General features: G+C 39.0%; 2 protein-coding genes across 2 annotated transcripts; both read right to left on the reverse strand.

The window, feature by feature from the left end:
• Positions 1-7,948: 7,948 nt before the first annotated feature.
• Positions 7,949-13,439, reverse strand: LOC146522069 (uncharacterized). Its single transcript, XM_085154122.1, has 10 exons — positions 13,409-13,439; positions 12,731-12,850; positions 12,556-12,571; positions 12,385-12,476; positions 11,949-11,999; positions 11,768-11,830; positions 11,591-11,650; positions 9,834-9,896; positions 9,691-9,753; positions 7,949-9,590 (listed from the first exon to the last, which is right to left on the reverse strand). Exons 1-10 carry the CDS (start codon positions 13,437-13,439, stop codon positions 9,583-9,585), a joined length of 567 nt encoding a protein of 188 aa, XP_085010248.1. The 3' UTR covers positions 7,949-9,582.
• LOC146522070 (Fc receptor-like protein 5) lies at positions 13,350-18,148 on the reverse strand. The gene is made up of 4 exons (XM_085150093.1): positions 17,950-18,148; positions 17,505-17,804; positions 14,992-15,255; positions 13,350-14,310 (listed from the first exon to the last, which is right to left on the reverse strand). Exons 1-4 carry the CDS (start codon positions 18,011-18,013, stop codon positions 14,162-14,164), a joined length of 777 nt encoding a protein of 258 aa, XP_085006219.1. The 5' UTR covers positions 18,014-18,148; the 3' UTR covers positions 13,350-14,161.
• Between the last annotated feature and the right edge of the window lie 278 nt (positions 18,149-18,426).

The raw sequence follows: 18,426 nt of genomic DNA on the forward strand, positions 1-18,426 counted from the left end.
AACCATCTGTCTTCTCTGTCCAAAATGTGAACATTGGCATCCTCGAAAGAGTGACCTTTATCCTTAAGATGCAGATGGGCTGCTGAGACACAGGACAAGACTCAGCAGTCCAGTCTAGGTTTAAATCTGGGACTCTCCACCATTTGACCTTAGAACTGAAGAAGCTTCTTGGATGAGAGGTGAAACGTCTTCAAGCAACTTAAAGAAGTCCAGACGCTTTTCTTTGCAAGCTCCTTTGACTACAATGACCTGGATGACTGAGAACCTTCAGACAGTAGTTGGGATAGGTTAATTGGTCAATCTAAATTGCCCATAGTTGTGAATCTGTGAGTGAATGCGAATGGTTGTCTGTGTCTCTGTGTGTTAGCCCTGCGACAGACTGGCGACCTGTCCAGGGTGTACCCCGCCTCTCACCCTATGACAGCTGGGATGGGCTCTAGCGCCCTCCGCGACCCTGGAAAGGATAAGCGGAAGCGAATGGCTGGATGGACATACAGTATTTTTTTTTTCTATAAATAATAATGACAGATTTTAGAACTAATGAATTTAACTTTAAGCTTAATTGCTTAATTTAAGCTTAATGCACTTTATAATCCGGTGCGCGGTATGGTAAAAAAAGAAAAAAATATGGTAACTTCTACCTTTCTTTATTATGTCCAGCAGTCCAACTTTTTGTTCATGGTGCTACCGCAGGTGCCTTTGACGGTGCAAAATGTTTCGTCGATATTGTTGTGTTTGTTGGGGAGAAAACTTACAAACATACAGTACAGCACTTCAGAGTCACACTGCTAGTGATTGATGTAGCCATTCTGTACTGTACAGGAGAGCACGGCACAGAGGAGATTGACAATGATCTACAGCTGATCAGGATGCAGAACACAATGCGCTTTAAAAAAGAAAAAAAGAAAAAAAAGCATGCAAAATTGCACTAAAAGAATCCGTGAAACAACGAGGCTGCAAAAGGTGAACTGCGTTATAGCGAGGGACCACTGTAATTGTGAAGATAAGTCACAACATACTCTTCGTAAATACTAACATATAGAGACCCTTACCAGCAATCATTCATGTATTTTTTTAATATCCTGTGGGGTTTTTTTCACGGTTTGTTGACATGCTGTGTAGGTGTGCACTGATATCGACATAACGGGGAAACATCTGGCTTTGACTATTGTTCATCTGTAGTTTGAATGCTGAACATTTGCCTGTTTAAATCATAAGAACTGTCACTATAAAGAGACGTGTCTTCTGCATGCAGTAATGCAGTTCTGCTTGTGTTGAGTGATGTAAACAAACAATCGATCCACGCTCTTCAAACATCAAAACAGATCATTAGATTTTTTTATGACACAGCAATGGTGAGTGTTCCCACCCTCTGCTCTTTGTAACTTAACGTAATCTTTCCGTTTTTGTATTTTGTATTTTGATTTTTGGGACCACCTTCGCAGTAGCGATTGACTGCAAAATAAAGCTACCGGAAATGTACAATCCCATCCCGTCTTAAAACAGGAAGTTAGCATTTTCTCGTGCACAGGGTCTATTCCACATTTCCCTCTGTGTGTATTTATAGTGTGTGTCCTCATGTGCTTGTTGCTGGTTCGTCTGTGTTCTTTCCCTGCATCATTCTGTGTTGTCCCCCGTGTCTCCCTGCATCGCCATTTAAGGTTTCAGGTTTGTTTTTGTTAGTTTTTTCCAGTTTAGGTTTGCTTAGTTTCCATCCTTGCCCTCGCTGTTTCTGTTTGTTTCACCACTTTATGAATAAAACTCACTTGCATCTCAGCTGCCTGCATCTTAGGTCCTAACTCTCAATATCCACTCATCTGCCACGGCAGACCTGACAACAATAAATTAAAAAGTAACTGATGTTTGTTTAAAATAATAATTAAAAGTATTTTACCAACCTGGTGAAGCAGGAATCTGTAAGATAAGATAAGAATACTTTATTAATCTCAGAGGAAACTAAATTGTCACAGTGGCTCAAAGACAGTAAGAACAGTAACTGACTAAACTAAATAATATAATATATTACAAAGTAAGAAGAAAAATATACACTACACTTGTAGTACATTTGGATGTACTAGCAGCAGCTGCAAAAAGCAGCATTTCATTGTGCATTCAATGGATTTTAGTAGCAGCAGGTATAGAGTATTGCACATTGAGATATGTACAGACACACGACTGTGTGCATGTGTGCTTTCACATGATGATGTATGTTGTAAAGTCTGACAGCAGCTGGAAGGAAAGATCTCCTAAATCTCTCCTTCACACTGTGGGTGCAGCAGCCTGTCACTGCAGGAGCTGTTCAGTGCTGTCAGAGTGACCTGCATGGGGTGGGAGGTGTTATCTAACATAGATGACAGCTGAGCCACCATCCTGTCACTGACTACCTCCACTGGGTCATGAGGACGTCCCAGAACAGAGCTGGTCTTCTTCATCAGACTGGTCAGATTATTAATAATTATAATAAAGATCGGTTTAAATGCTGACCATACTGAAGAGAGTCGTACACATGAGTTTCATTCTGGTTGACATGATTTGTGACTGTTTCGGACTGTGACTCTCAGACTGGATCGACCTAAAACATGAAATAAAGACAATAAACTCAAAAGTAACTGATGTTTGTTTAAAATAATAATTAAAAGTATTTTACCAACCTGGTGAAGCAGGAATCTGTGAAAGAGACAAATGTTATTACACATGTTTGTCATGTATAAATTGTTCCACTGTAATTTTGTGTCATGAGATCAGAATACATGTATATGTGTGAATAATTAAAGTGTATGTAGTAAATAAACTCTCTAATACAGCATGAAAAGAAGAGGCTCTTACACTTGGACTGTCTGCAGCGATAGAAGAATAGCAGGAGAATAATAATGAGAGAGACTCCACAAACCAGTCCAACAATCAACCACACAGGAGATGAAGAGCTGTCAGCTCCAGACACAGTTACTGTAACAACAAACAATAACAAGACATCTGAGAGCACAAACCTCTGCCAAGGCAGCTCACAGGGAACAGTATCGTAGTATCTATGTATTCAATTGTTTTATTTGTACAATGAGAAGTTTGTAGTGAATAAAATACAATCACTTATTTGGTGGTTGTATGTTATATTTGATATTACAAAACATAGTTTAATGACAGTTTTTACAAAATAGAGCCAGGTGGCTTCAAACATTAAAAGAGATGATATGATGTTATTTCTCAGCCATGAAAATCATTTACAGAAATCCATCAAATGTTTTGATCCTGCTCACCTTTAACTGACATCCAGCTCTGTGCTGACTGTCTTCCTGAGTACTGACACTTGTAGAAACTGTCATCAGACTTTGGCACTCTTCTTGGCTGCAGTGGTTATTATTATATTTACATGCTTCCAGCTCCCATTTCTGGTCAGTGACAGCTCGTACTTTTCGACTCTCCTTTTTACTTTTACTTTTTCTCCCTCCTCGCACTCACAGACACATAACGGGTACGGCAGTCCATCCTCCCTGCAGCACGGACTACACTGCCTATGAGGCTACATATTCTTTAGGGCTATGCCTGTAACACTCTGCCTATTGCCTTCATATTAAATCATTTTTTGAAATGTTAAATGTTAACAGTAACAGAATACAGTAACTCATATTTTGTATTTTAAATATGTAATGTATTCGTAAATTATTCATGTATTATGGTATATGTATTCCGTTACTCTCCAATATTGACATTTTATAACTACAATAAACTGTTTTACACTACTTTTGATACTAAACTATAAAGACACTCATGGTAGAGTAATCAGGAACGACATGCCACATCACCTGTAGACAGCTATAAGTGTCCTGCTTGCAGGACACTTATAGCTGTCTACAGGTGCTGCCACTCTGTACCTGTAACACATGATTAACCATTAGCAAAATCACATATAGATATAATTAGCACTCTGTGTTACGCTAAACATAAGGAGGTGGATGTTACAGTATGTCCTTTACTTCACTCTTGGATGGAGATAAGCCAGAGGATTTGAACCTTGTTGAAAAAATAAACATTTAAATACATTTACAACATGTAACAACCAGGAAGAAAACAATATTGTTCCTACAGAATCTGATGCTCAAATAACAGATGGACTTTCCTCTCCAGTAATCTGTCATAGATCTTCCAGGACAGGCTGCGAACTGTGATCCTCTAAAGTTGGAATACACTCTCCAGTCTCCCTGCCTGAAGAGAAGAACCCTCACCCCAGTCTGCCAATCCAAAGGTGCTGTCCCCAACTTCCCCACAATATTGCAAGAGTGTGTCAGCCATAAATCCATGAGTCCCATCCACACTATATACAGTGTGGGTATTTAAAGGCTTAAAACCTTCATTTTTGATAAAGCTTATAGGGCTGGATCACGTGACCCAGAATCCTCCTTTAGTGTAGGCTACTGCAGGCTTCCCATGATGCACTGGGTGTTTCTTGTCCACTCACCTTTTTCACTCATTATGTTGTTTACTTTCTCCTCTCTCTCCTCCCACCCAACTGGTCACAGTACATGGCAGCCCCTCCCTGAACAATTAAATTGATACTTCTATATTTACAAATTCACTTTGTTACAGCAGCAAAGTAAACAGGGCAGGAATAAATAAATAAATGCAGCAAACCTAAAAACAACACTACTATGCAAAAACAGAAGAGAATAAACCATTGAATTATGTGAAGAATAATATGTCAGAGTATACTGTGGTGTTCCTACAATATGACTGAATTAACTCTCAACCTCACCAGCGTCACCTCATGTGTCACACACAGAGGTGCTGGTTGGACCAACTGAAGCCTTTTGGTTTGTTTGTTTATTTTTGTTTCTCCAGACAGAATATAAAATATTCACATTTTACTTAATTCAAATTGTGCTGTCACTTTAAAAGTAACATTTCATATGTCATGCAAGAAACCTAAACTGTAACGTAAATGTAAAATGAGCAGCTCGTGTCCAGGTTCACCAAAGTCAGTTTTGTGACTGAAAGCTGTCGGCCAAATTAGCACGATGATGTGTTTCCACAGGAGAGGAGCTGCATTATTATAAGCTGTTCCACCACATAAACCTGAAAACTACTTGTGACAGCTGACCTGTGTGATGTGTAGAAGAACATCAAATTTTATTTAGCATCAAATCCGTGTGTTAATGAAGAACATGTTCCTGTGCCATGTGCATAAATACACACATCAATCTTGTTTTTTTTTTTTTCCTGTAGGCTTTGTGAGGCTGCAGGTATTTACGAAAGTCTGACAGACTAACACAGTCATGTGACGACACTGTGAAGACCTGAGAGTTGCTTCTTCCTCTGTGCAGAAATCTGACTGAAAACTTTAAACCAGCTTTAATTCTGTTCAATTTCAACACAATCCATGTATCATTATTGGAATGGACTAACACTGCACCCATATCTCTGAGTCATCCACCCGTGATTTCTCCCTCTCATTGTGTGTTTTGAAACTAAAAGTCACTGATAAGCCACCACAATATCAGGGTCCAGGATATGAGAGTACACTCATCCAGCTCTGAAACACCACAGATCACTGTCAGATCTGCGACGGACGTTTAAGCATCTGTCAAACTGCTACAATTAATGCAAATCAGAAAGACCCGAAATATTTAGGCTGTCTGGATTGTACATAGTGTAACGAATGTTAAAGGTTATTTTACTGTGATAGGTTGAGTATCTCTGTGCACTGTTGCTGTTTCTTTAAGAGATGTCTGTGAAGGTTCTCAGTCATCCAGGTCATTGTAGGTCATCTTCACACACATCTTTAAATGTAACAAGAAATTTAAATCCACTGACTTCTTCAAATTTAGACACTATTTCATGAACACCAACACTCCCACTCCTGCTCTCAGACCCATCTCCCTCTCTGTGGCTTCAAGCAACTTTAAGAAGTCCAGACGCTTTTCTTTGCAAGCTCCTTTGACTTTCTTTAAGAGACATGTTTGTTTGTGCTGCAGTAAAAGTCAGTGAGTGTGGTTTATTTTTTAGAGACAGAAATAATAGTCACTCACCTCAGTGTGAGGGCTTTCTTTCCCTTTTTATACTTTTAGGCCACATGTTGAAACTCATAGCCACGAATTTCTCTTTTTTAGGTGAAATCTTCCAGCAGAGATCATCCAATCGGATCCTTTTAGGGAATTGGACCTCTAAACTGTTGGTCGTCATGAGACAGGACCACCAACAAATACCTCTTTCCACATTTAATTCCTTCGCCTGTGTTATCACTCCGCAAGAAACTTAATGAGCTCCGGACAATTGTCAGGTTCCCGAAGGAGTAAAACAGCGCCTTTCTGTTTGTTGTAATGGAAACTTGGCTTAAAGAACAATGATGTGTTCATGTTGAAGTCGGAAGTTTGGAATTTGCAGCTGGAATGCCCCATCAAGACAGCTACCAAGTGAATAAGCTCCACCTGCCCTGACTTAATGGGAATGGCAGATGAGGAAGTTGGAGGAAGGAGAGATGACTGACTTTTAATTACTTTTATACAAAATGATTGATTACATGGATATGAGAACAAACTAAGCATTTTGTGTTTTATGATCTTGGATTATGTTCCTTTGGACCACCTTACAGGCTAATTATGGCACATCGGGGAATCAAACTGAAGAAGAAAAGTAGGGTCAAAAGAGCCAAACCACAGAGAGAGATGGGTCTGAGAGCGGGAGTGGGAGTGTTGGTGTTCATGAAATAGTGTCTAAATTTGAAGAAGTCAGTGGATTTGAATTTCTTGTTACATTTAAAGATGTGTGTGAAGAGGCTCAAGATGCACAAACAGCATAAAGATGAGATGAGAAATGTGTTGAATATGAAAATGTTACAGAATGGGAATATTCTTGATTTCTATAAGTCTGAGGTGCAGAGAGTAAAGGCACTGAAAGTGATTTGTTCCCAGTCAGGGTAAAAACTGACTGATATGAGCCCTGAGAGTCTGAAAGTGCTGTGTTTAAAGATGTAGAAGCAGCTGAGGTCAAGATTGTAGGTTTAAAGAGTCGGGCACTGCTGTACTGCTTGTTGGGCACTGCTTGTTAACATTCAGAGATGATGCAGTTACAGTGAGCTTGGGGTACATGAGCTATCATATTAGGCAAATACCAGCAGCCTCCATTGTGATGCAGTGTTTTGGTCCTGTAGCAGCAGTGTGCAGTATTTTCTTAAACAAGTAAAAAATAAAAGTATAAATCTGTAAGTTTGGTCAGCAGCTGTGGTTCCAGAGGAGATCTTTGGGGTTAGACCAGGATTTCTGCGTTTAGGGTTTCACTACAGTTAAATACAGTATCTCCATAAATTCACAAAGTTGCACAGTAAATGGTGGGAAATAACACCAACAACTATATAGTGTATTATGAAGTACTACAAAACAACAACAAAGTAAAACTCCTGTACTGTGGTGTTTCATTGGCTACTTTAAATAAAGGGATATCAAGTATTACTCTGACAGTGTCCTCAGCATCTGTAGCCCACTACACCCCGATGGTCTCAGTAAACTGAGGACTCCTCATCTCCATCCACAAACATAAGTGTAAAGTCTTCTGGGTTGTAACACTTCTCACATGCTAAACTGCTCCGAAAGTCTTTTTTATAAATCTCCTTTCATTTGGAAACATTTTGACTCTCGACTTATAACATCGACTTATTGATCACAGTCCTGTCAAAGCAGATCATCAGCAGATTCATTATAATTAAGCTGTTGAATGATCAGCTCATAAAAGTTATGTTCATGTTTTCAGTGTTTTCTTCATCCAAGCTCATCCCAAAGTCCAGACATGCAGGTGATTAGGAAAAACATCTGATCTGAATGTGCTGCTGACTCTTTGAATATTGTGATTTCCTGATGACCAGGAGAAAAATGTCTGGAAAACATGCAGAACGTTTAGAATTAAGTAGGCTGTGGAAATGTTCAGTCAATGAAGGTTACAGTAGGAGACACCTGGTCCTGGTCAGATGAACCACTTTAACTGGCTCCTTTCTTTTTAGCCCACAATGATCATTTTGATCTGTGTTTTATTCTCATTATTTTAAATGGACTCAGTTAACAAAGGACCAGTATAGCAGTAAAAAAAAAAAAAAGCACAATGGCTGTAAACAATAAAGTTCACAGATTAGATTAAGACATCAGCCTAAAGAGCAACATAACAATGATGTCACATAAAAGAAGCAATTATGAAACTTTGACTGCAAACTACAGATCTGCTAAAATAATAAATCAGCCAACTAGACTTGATAAGTATATTATAACAGCAGGTGGCAGCAGTGTGCTGGTTGGCCCTGTCTCCTCACAGCAAGAAGGTCCTGACTGGGTTTTCCCCGGGTCTGCGTGGCCCCTCTCCGGGAACTCCAGCTGCCTCCCACAGCCCAAGGACCTGGATGTTAGATTAACTGGTAATTCTAAAGTGGTCGTAGGTGTGAATGTGAGCCTGAATGCTTGTGTGTCTCTGTCTGATAGTCATATGACACAACTGTGACTTGTCCAGGTGTACACTGCTTCTGGATTGAGGAGTAATAATATTTTAAAAACAGACAGACAAAGAAAGCAGAGCTGCACTTCACAGTTTGTATTGATGATATTTTTGGACCCAGTTGTGTTTTGTTCTTCTTGATAACCACATCTGGGACGAGCACAAATGTAAAGGCAGCCAGTGATGCCTCAACATCTTTAAAACTCAAGCCTGCATCATCAACTCACAGAGCTCTGGACACAAATGTCTACTGGGACCTAACCAACTTGTTTTGATGACCAGGCCTTTATTCTTTATTCAATAATAAGAAATAGTAATAATGTATACCTACATGAGTACTTCTAAATGGAGAGCACCGCGTCTTATTGAAAAAAATAAAAGGTAACATCACAATATAGCTTCAATAAAAACTTTAAAGCAGCCAATCATGAAGAGTTCTGTGGTCCACTTCCAAACCAGAAAATCTAATCAAGCACAAACAATCTTAAATCTTTACTCTGATTAAAATATAAGAGAAAGTGAAGTCAAGGTTAAATTTATTTATATATGTTTAAAACAACAGAGCTGATCGCAGCGCTCTACATTTAAAATACATAACCTTAAAAAAAGTAAAATGTTAAATCCAGAAAAAGTGAGAACAGCAAAAAACATTAAAATAAAATTAAATAAAAAATAAAATTCACAGCATCTGACAGTATCTGACATCAAATGAATCAATCTCAGCTTTTTCATGTTTTTATAACAAATAATTCATTTTTGCATGATGTAGATCTTTAAACTCAGACAGCAAAAGTAGTTGTTGGTGTTCATACCAGCACTAATGTGACTCTGCTGACTTTTTTCTCACTTGCTATTGGAACAGGATACATTCAAAATTTTATATTAAAGCTTAAAAATGAATAAAAAAATATCAGCTGAATATAAAGAGCATGGATCTGAAACAGGACACATCTCTGTGTGCTTTATGCTAAAACACAGTACCAAATCTATATCATATTATTATTCACTATCATCTTCATAAACACTAAAGACTGAGCGTGTCTGATATTTGGGCAGCAGAGGAGCAACAGTGGATTCATTAAATGCTTCTTCTTGGCTTTGCTGCTGCAGCTCTCCTCACTGACCTGTAAGACAAACACACAAAGAACACAAATGTCCAAGTTTCAGGATGTTCACCATTTAATAACTTGAAGAATAACTCATCCTGCATGGCAGCATAATTACCAGGAAAGCTTCCTGATGTGACTTCAGAATAAACTGCTGCATCAGCTGCAGGACTTGATTTTCCTGTGAGTGGAAAGAAGATTTTAAGACCAGATAAACATGTTGAACAACATTCACTGGAGGTGATGGCAGACTTTGTTTACCTGCTTTCTTCTTGGCTTTTTCTTTTTTGGGATGTTTGACCTCAGCATACATCAGACTGTCCTCTAAAAGAGAAGTCAGAGCTCAGGATACATTTGATCAGCAGGTATATGACACAGAGCTGTTGGACGTAGAGGTGGATTTAAACTCTGCAGCTTTATCAGCTGCAGCCATTAACAGCATTAATGCCACGCTCCCCTTAATGATTCTCGCTCTTTGTAGTTTCACTAGATTATTACTTTAGCTGCTAAGTAAAGAACAAACCATTTAAGTGCAGCATGTAAGAACTATTAATGAGATGTGATATTTACAGTTAAAGTTGCCTTTACTGTTACACAAAAAGTTAACAATTTAGACTTTTGAACACAGGATATTTTATTTAAGGAAATTAGCAGGGGAAAAGCAAAATCTTAATCAACTAGTAATAATCATGTAATTCAATCACCTGACTGTTATCCTAATGTAACTAATCTACTCGGTGCTATCACTGATTTCAGATATAGTGTTGAAGTGAGGAGAGGGGTAATGCCCCGGTCAGTGTTGCACTTCTCTCCATCCTGTGCCTGAAAGTCCAAATGAGGAAGCAGTAACATGGTACAAAGTCTTCCAAGTCTTGTGAAGGACAAAAAAGATCATTTCAGTTCATAAGTCCACAGTGATTGGACAACTGAAACTTTTGACTGTGAACTCCACTGTGCTTTCTTCTGATGTTGCATCATCCCCTACTTTCATCCCTTACTCATATTTATATGCCTTACATTTATTCCACACACACTTTCCATGCTATTGGCACATCCGAAACTTTCCTGTATCAAACAACCAGCTTAAACAGCTGTGCTCAAGCTCTGCTGTGCTTCTAGTGGTACACCGCACTCAGATTATATGCTTTATTTGTTTGTGTTTGGTTTTGTGATCAGTGCTCTGGTTCAGAATCAGTGGATGCTGTGATTCAGTAAATCCAGCTGAAAAGTGGACTTTTTTGCCTCCCTGATTTAAGACTTTAATGAAAAGTTGATTCTGTTCATCTGGACATACCAATTTTTGGCGCAGCGTGTTTTGGGGTTTAAAAGCCACAGAGACGCAGTGTTTAGAGAAATAGTGTTCCAATACTCCTGACACAAATGGGATCACTACAGGTTTTCACTTAGGCAGCGGTTGTCCTTCTCTCCTGGATCAGCTGGAGCTTTCTTTAGGTGCCTTCCCAGCTTTGACAAAAGTGCAGCTGGGATAACCACATTTACTCAGGGCCTTCTTGATGTGATGGTATTCACTCTGTGTTGTAGCGTCCTGATGACTTTTTGGGATTCACTTGCCTGGATGATTGAGCATGCATCAAGACACTTTAATGAAAGGCAACCCAACAAACCTGTTGGTGAGATTAACCTGTGATCTGAGGAAGAGACTGAACTCAAACTGTGGACGAAGTTGTTTTGAGTTCTTTGCAAAACTTCTGACCTGCTGTGTTTCTGAATCACTCAATAAATCTGTTCACCTTCTCCAGTGTGTCTTTGTTTGAGTGCTTTGAATGACCACAACAACACAACAACACAGTATCATGTTAAACAAATACACCTGACTTAATGACTAACCCACCAAAACCCTAAATGACTGCAGTAACTCTGCTGATGTGTAGTGGTAGTGTGTAGTAGCTCAGCTTGGTAAGTGAATAACTAAACTCCATGTTGACCTATAATTAGCTGCAACATAATGAAATGACACATTTCAGTACAAACACTGAATGAGACGGTTGTGTCTGTACCTGCAGCTCCCGTCTTCACCTCAGAGTAAACAGCACTCTGCTCTGGTTTATGATGCTTCCCTGTGAAGATGATCAGGTTATTTGACACAAGAAAATTATTTTTTTTTATCTTTATTTTTTGTATTTTTACATATTTACAGTTATTAATTTTAAACGGCACATGTTTTATGTACTCACTCTTCTGTCCAAAGGTTTTAAATTTAATAAGAGCGTATGTGACATCTTGATGTTCATCTGATCCTGAAATGTTCATATTTTAGTTACAGGATTGTAAACATTTCACATGGAATTAGTTTCATTAAATCAAAAACAAGTTTCATCTGTAACTGCTCTGTGCTTTTCAACACATATACTGCACCATTTCTGTTGTCTTCGACGTGAGAAACTGATTCATAGATGTGATTGGTACCTAAAAAAGGACGAACCAGGGTCACATTAATCATTTTAATAAAAACATAAAGAAGAGATTAAATATTTCTGTTTATATCAAAACCAGGACTATGAGATATTTTCGGACCATGAACCCATAATGTTGTTACTGTTTGTGTTGTTATGATATTAAACAAAAAATTGTGGATTCTTTCAGTCGACTTAAAGACACAATCAGGTTGTAAAATCCTGTTTATTTCTCATTTTATGTTCATGTGTCAGCTGGATGTTTGGATGTTTGTCCAACTGGATTTTGATAAATGTTCTTTGAAAAACTGCTGTTAAACATGTTAATGGAGACTGAATGAAAAGTCAATAAATAATAATAATAAATAATGATAATAAAGATTGGTTTAAATGCTAACCGTATTGAACAGAGCCGTACTCATGAGTTTCATTCTGGTTGACTCCATGATTTGTGGAGGAGCCCGGACTGTGACTCTCAGACTGGATCGACCTAAAAAAGGAAATAAACACAATAAACTCAAAAGTAACTGATGTTTGTTTAAAATAATAATAAAAAGTATTTTACCAACCTGGTGAAGCAGGAATCTGTGAAAGAGACAAATGTTATTACACATGTTTGTGATGTATAAATTGTTCCACTGATATTTAGTGTCATGAGATCAGAATACATGTATATGTGTGAATAATTAAAGTGTATGTAGTAAATAAACTCTCTAATACAGCATGAAAAGAAGAGGCTCTTACACTTGGACTGTCTGCAGCGATACAACAAGAGCAGGAGGATAATAATGAGAGAGACTCCACAAAAAAGTCCAACAATCAACCACACAGGAGATGAAGAGCTGTCAGCTCCAGACACAGTTACTGTAACAACAAACAATAATTAATTATTAATAAAGTATAAAAGAAGAACTCTGAGAGCACAAATCTCTGCTAAGGCATTTTCTGCATTTACGTTAAAAGGAACAGTATTGTATTTTCTGTGGGGTTTTTTTTTTGGTTTGGTTTATTTGTACTGGCAGAAGTTTGTAGTTCAGTAAAAATAAGTCCAAAGGCAGATTTTTTTCAACATGACAACAAGGGCAGATGTGAAATGTAAAAGTGAGGTCAGAGGTCAAACGTAACATGATATTTTAAATCTTTATACAGTACTTTCTATATGTTGACAAGACACAACACCTTTGTAAGAATCATAGTTTCTATGTTATAAGGATTTTTTTTAGTCATAAAGTTGACCTTGAAGACCTCGGTGGCTGTAAGCCAAATGTTAATGGATAGTTAACATGACTGCAGCTCGTCAGTGAGGTAACCAGGCAGGTCTGCTGGGATCCTTTCTAGGAAAATAAGATTTGTATGCTAACAGATTTTCCCCTTGTTTCAGTTTCTTCCTGCTTCAAGATTCGTTTTCATGCCATCATTCACCTCCAGTCAGACGCCTGCCACCTTGGATCATTACCCCCCTATTCGCCACCACTGCTGCCCCCCTCTGAGCCTCTTCCTCACTTGCCTGCCTGCCCACCCTTCAGCAGTTTCCACAGACCTCTGCCTCATCCTTTACCCCCAGCTAGTCTGGACTCCAATAAGGCATTGTTGCAGCCACTTTATGAACACTCTCTGTCTTGTCACATTCCCTCTCAGATTTCCTGCCCTAACTGCTCTCTCCTCTCCCACAGATCTGCCGCCCTCACGCTGTTATGTCCGCTCCTCTGGCCTGTCTCTCTCACCTCAGTTAAGATGTTTTTGTAGGACTCACTTCTTAAGTTTAGGTTCATTTATGTTTTGTTCTTGTTGACTGAGTCAAAGCTCACAATCTGTTGTGTTAAATTATTTATCCTTTGTTTGAGTAGAAAAACCTTCACTTATTACATCCTCTGCTGTTTTCACCTGAGTCCCTCACTTGAGTCCTGAATCACAACGATATTAAACCTGACAATATACAGATATTACATAATAATTTTATAAAAGTTCTGACTAAATAGACCCAGGTGGCTTCAAAACATTAAAAGAGATAATATGATGTTATTTCTCAAGCATGAAATCCATTAAAATCCATCAAATGTTTGGATCCTGCTCACCTTTAACTGACATCCAGCTCTGTGCTGACTCTCTTCCTGAGTACAGACACTTGTAGAAACCTTCATCAGACTTTGACACTGCAGAGATCTTCAGCTCCCCTCAGGTATCATTTTGAAGAAGTTTGTCATTGTGATAGAAAAACACATTGGAAAGTATTTTTTGTGTTCTCAAACTGCAGCTCAGACTAACAGAAGCTCCCTCAGTCACAGGATGAACAGGACTCACCAGGATAGGACCATTACCATCATCTGTGAAACAATCACACATATTGTTTCAGTCACATCAGCTGGTGCACACTTTTAGAAAAAGCTGTGAGTCGTGTCTCATGATCTACATGCAGACCTGACTTCAGAGAGATTTTCTGAGAGCCTGGTTTTAATGACTGGAGAGAAGTTTGAACAAGTGACAACATTTCAGTGTTTAGATATTCAGTTCCAGTGGGTTCATCATGTGGATCATTCAGCACTTGCATTTTTGTTAGAAGGCTGAGGGTGCATGGAGTGGATAATTGCATCATGTTACTATTTTATGTGGAGATTGTTGAATCTGCTATTTGTGATATCACTACATGTTTTGGCAAACTTTCTGTCAAGCTCAGATCCCAAATTAAAAATTTGATTAAGAGGACTGGAAATATAGTTGGGCTGCTCCCTTCATCCTCCCTGGAGGAGTCAAATTATTAACAGTGACATAATTTAATGGTTATAGTTGAAATTACTGTCTGCAATTTTTTACAAACGTAATTATGAAAAAAATAGAATGAAATGAGACCAACAAATTAGAATATTTTGATGCTTTTTTGTCTAAAATTGTCTGAATTTTTTTTTGTTTTGCCACATAGAATTACTTCACATACAGCAAAGCTGAGAGAAATGTTCATGTGACGTCTAAATCATTCAGATCCAAGAAGTAAATGTACAATAACATACTCTGTACAGTGATGTTGACTGCACTGCTGAACTCTCCTGATCCAGACTCACACCAGTACACTCCAGTATCTGACTTTGATGTGCGGATGTTACATGTGGATCCAGTCATTCTCTCACAGTTATAATAATATAAAGGATCGCTCTGTGGAACAGTCATCACTCTCCACTCAGTGAAGTTTCCCTCACAGGTCAGTGAGACAGAGTCAGAGGTGAAGTGTTGCACTCTGTCAGGACTCACTGTGAGAGACGCTGCTGAATGAACATCTGGAAACAACATGCAGTGAAGAGACAAAGCTCACAGATGTTAGGATTCAAAATATCACAATGAAAATATTTGTTTGAAGCTTTTGTTCTGAAGATCAGTGATAATATTTTAATGAGATGCAAAAAAAAATCACATAAAATAAATATTAAACAAAAAACAGCTAAAAGAATACTTGAAACTCTGCCTGGGACACCAGTAGACCAAGACTCTCATGATTTTTGATCTCCTCTTTGACTCAGACTAACAAATAACTTTCTGCTAAGCGTTTTTTGTGGTCTTCTTTTGCTGCTGGTTCAGTGAATTTTGTTCGGAGCTTGGTGAAACTAGGTGTTTTGGAATCAGTGATCGCTCCAGAAGCTAACTAGCCTTTGTTTATGTAGCCAGATGGGCTACTTGCATCTTTTTCTTCCCCCTCTTTCTCTCTCTCTCGCTTGCTCTACTGCTCTCGCTCTCCTGTGCTCGCTCCGTTACGCAGCTAGGTTAATTGCGAATCCACCAGCATATTGATTGCAGGGCGTCGGTCCGTATAAAAGGAAGCCGGTTTTCTCTTGGATTATTTCTCCCGTGCGTTTGACGGAAAGCAGCAGTAAATGCTGGCACACGGCTACGGCTCGATCAGTAAATGAGCAGATCGCATGACCTCAGAGTATCGGAGTTTATAGTAATATAGTTTGCCGGCCCAGTTGTAGCGTGGCCGTTTCTATTTCACTCCAGTGTCGCAGGGAGAGGTGCTCGAATTATTTCCACTAGTATAGCGCCTCCGGTCCTGGGGTAAGCTGTTCAAGCTCTTTTTATTAGCAGTCACAATTAGAGGAGGTTAAGGTTATATTTGTTGTGTCATTGTTTTAGGGTTTGATTGCTGCCTTCACCTCTCCGTGGCCAATCGCCCAACCTTAATTGGAGAATTGAGACGCCTGCCTAGTCGCTGTTTGAGGGCTCCTCCTCAGTGGAGCTGCTGTCTTGTTCCCGTCCTGTTTCCCGTTTCGTTTATTACCGGGTGAACTTTTTTATTATTTTGCTCCTGCTGTTTTTGCCTTGCCTCGTTGGGGTGTGTGCGTGTGTGCGCGCGTGCGTGTGATCTTCAAATATTGCCTCCGCTGGCTTCTCCCAGTTTGCGGGGAGCTACACAGGAATGATCCAGGCTTGGACAATTATAGCCAGCAAAAGCCGTGGTTTGATTCGCAGGGTGCAAGTCTCCAGTTTGCGCTGTGTGTGATTTCTTTTAAAGCTATCAAAGATTGAAGTTTAGTTTTTTACGATATGTAGCGAGCTTTATGCTCAGTGTCGTTTTATTCTTTTAACGTGGTGTTCTGTGTTTTATTTCAGTGAACGGAGGACGTGCCAGTGGCCCTGGGACCTCAGGTGGTAGGTCGTTATCACACTTAAGTATCAGTTTCATTATTGTTTTATTGCAATTTTAGAACACTGTCAACAACGACGCAACATCCAGTATTTTCTTAATGTTTTATTCTTTATTTCTTTTTAAGTATAAATAAAACTTAATATTTGAGCCAACCTGCCTCTCTGTGCATCTTTGACCCTGTGTGATGTTTTTTTTTTTTTATTTATTTATTTGCTTTTATCCTTCTTTAAAAAGAAAATGTATATTTCCTGGGGGTGAAAGTCCCCTAGGTGGCGTTGTCATTTCATTAATTTTTATAACCCCGCTGACCGCTTGGTCACATTTACATCGTTACATGAAGTCTGGAGACTTTTTGGATTGGTTGTATTTGTTTAGCATTTACTTAACTGGTCTTTAAATTATTACTTGTTTTCGCTGTTTGGTTTCTGTGGATACTACACATGGTGATATTTGCATAAAAGGCTTGACGTCATGGGTTACATGACTCTGAGGCTTGAGACTTAATCTGTCAGCAGACTAAAAACCTTTGAAGTATATTTTAAATGAACAATAACAGCAGCTGTTATTTGTGACGTCTTCTTCTAGCGTCCATCTGTAGTCAGTGTTTTTCTTGTATTTGTCAGAGCTGTCAACCTGCCTGCTGACATCTTTGTTTCTTTATTAACTATATTTGACTTTTTTATCTGAACACCTACCTGAGCACTAAACAAAGAGTCTTAACTGTGTAAATCCTGTCTGTGCACTAAGTAAAAATAATCAGTACAAACAGTATGTACACAGACATCAATAGTTGTCATGGAGATGAGATTTTAATGGTCTAAATCTTGGTGAATAAAAATGATGAGCTAACATGAGCTTATTGAAAGGACAGAGAAACAAACTGACCTGCAGACCAGACAAACTTTGGTTGACTGTGATCGGTGTGATACTCTGGGTCTCCTCTTCCAGCTCTGCACACATATCCTGCTGTGTGTGTCTGTCCATGAATGATGTAGGAGTCCTGTGCAGTCCCACTGCCATCAGGTAGCAGCTCATAACTGGAGGATTTCTCTGATAGATCAGGAACAGCTTTATACCAGTAGAAGCTCCATCCTGCAGACGGATGTTCAACCTCACAGTTCAGAGTTACTGAGGCTCCAGGACTCAGCCATGATGGAGACACAGTGAGGACAGGATGGGGTTCATCTGTTCAACAAAGATTTTCTCTCAGTGAACATGTAGTACAGTCTCTGAACAGTGAGCTCAGTTTATACAAACAATAATCTCAGTCTATATGAACAGAAACACATTTTACAAAGTGTTCAAACAGCTTAAAGCAAATATGACTTACTGTGAGAAACTGTCAGTGTGACTGAATCACTCCACTCTGTTGTTTTATGCTGTGAACTTTTCATTCTGCCCTTACAGCGATAGTTTCCACTGTTGAATGATGAAGCATATTTAATCCTGTATTCATTTTGATTTGGAGGTTTTATGGTGCTGTTTGTTTCCCACTCATAATCCCACTTAGTATCTCCTCCATGGATCTCACATCTGACAGTGATCGTCTCTCCTCCGTATATCTCAGGCCTGTTTGACACTGTTAATGTTCAAGAAAGTACAATAAAAACACATGAAAGACAAAAGGTTCAATTGCCATCAGATGTAGTGCTTTGTGGGAAGTTACATTTAAACGTACCAGTTGTGTCAATCCAAACTGACTTGCTCCACTCTGTGTAGTAAACTGGTTCTCCTCTTCCTCCTCTGCACCAGTAGAGTCCTCCGTCTGAGACACTGATTTGTCCATTTGTCAGAATCTGATAAGATT

The sequence above is a fragment of the Neolamprologus multifasciatus genome, chromosome 3 (genome assembly GCF_963576455.1).
Source record: "Neolamprologus multifasciatus chromosome 3, fNeoMul1.2, whole genome shotgun sequence".
Classification (NCBI taxonomy): domain Eukaryota; kingdom Metazoa; phylum Chordata; class Actinopteri; order Cichliformes; family Cichlidae; genus Neolamprologus; species Neolamprologus multifasciatus.

Excerpts from the sequence above, each read along its gene's own strand:
- LOC146522070 (XM_085150093.1), bottom strand. The coding sequence starts at position 18,013 with ATGAAAAGTTCACAGCATAAAACAACAGAGTGGAGTGATTCAGTCACA. Across the intron at positions 17,805-17,949 it reads CACACTGACAGTTTCTCACA|ATGAACCCCATCCTGTCCTC; the intron begins GTAAGTCATATT and ends TTTGTTGAACAG. Across the intron at positions 15,256-17,504 it reads AAAGTTTGTCTGGTCTGCAG|ATGTTCATTCAGCAGCGTCT; the intron begins GTCAGTTTGTTT and ends TGTTGTTTCCAG.
- LOC146522069 (XM_085154122.1), bottom strand. The coding sequence starts at position 13,439 with ATGATCCAAGGTGGCAGGCGTCTGACTGGAG. Across the intron at positions 12,851-13,408 it reads TGGCAGGCGTCTGACTGGAG|TAACTGTGTCTGGAGCTGAC; the intron begins GTGAATGATGGC and ends TTGTTGTTACAG. Across the intron at positions 11,651-11,767 it reads TAAAACCTTTGGACAGAAGA|GGAAGCATCATAAACCAGAG; the intron begins GTGAGTACATAA and ends TCATCTTCACAG.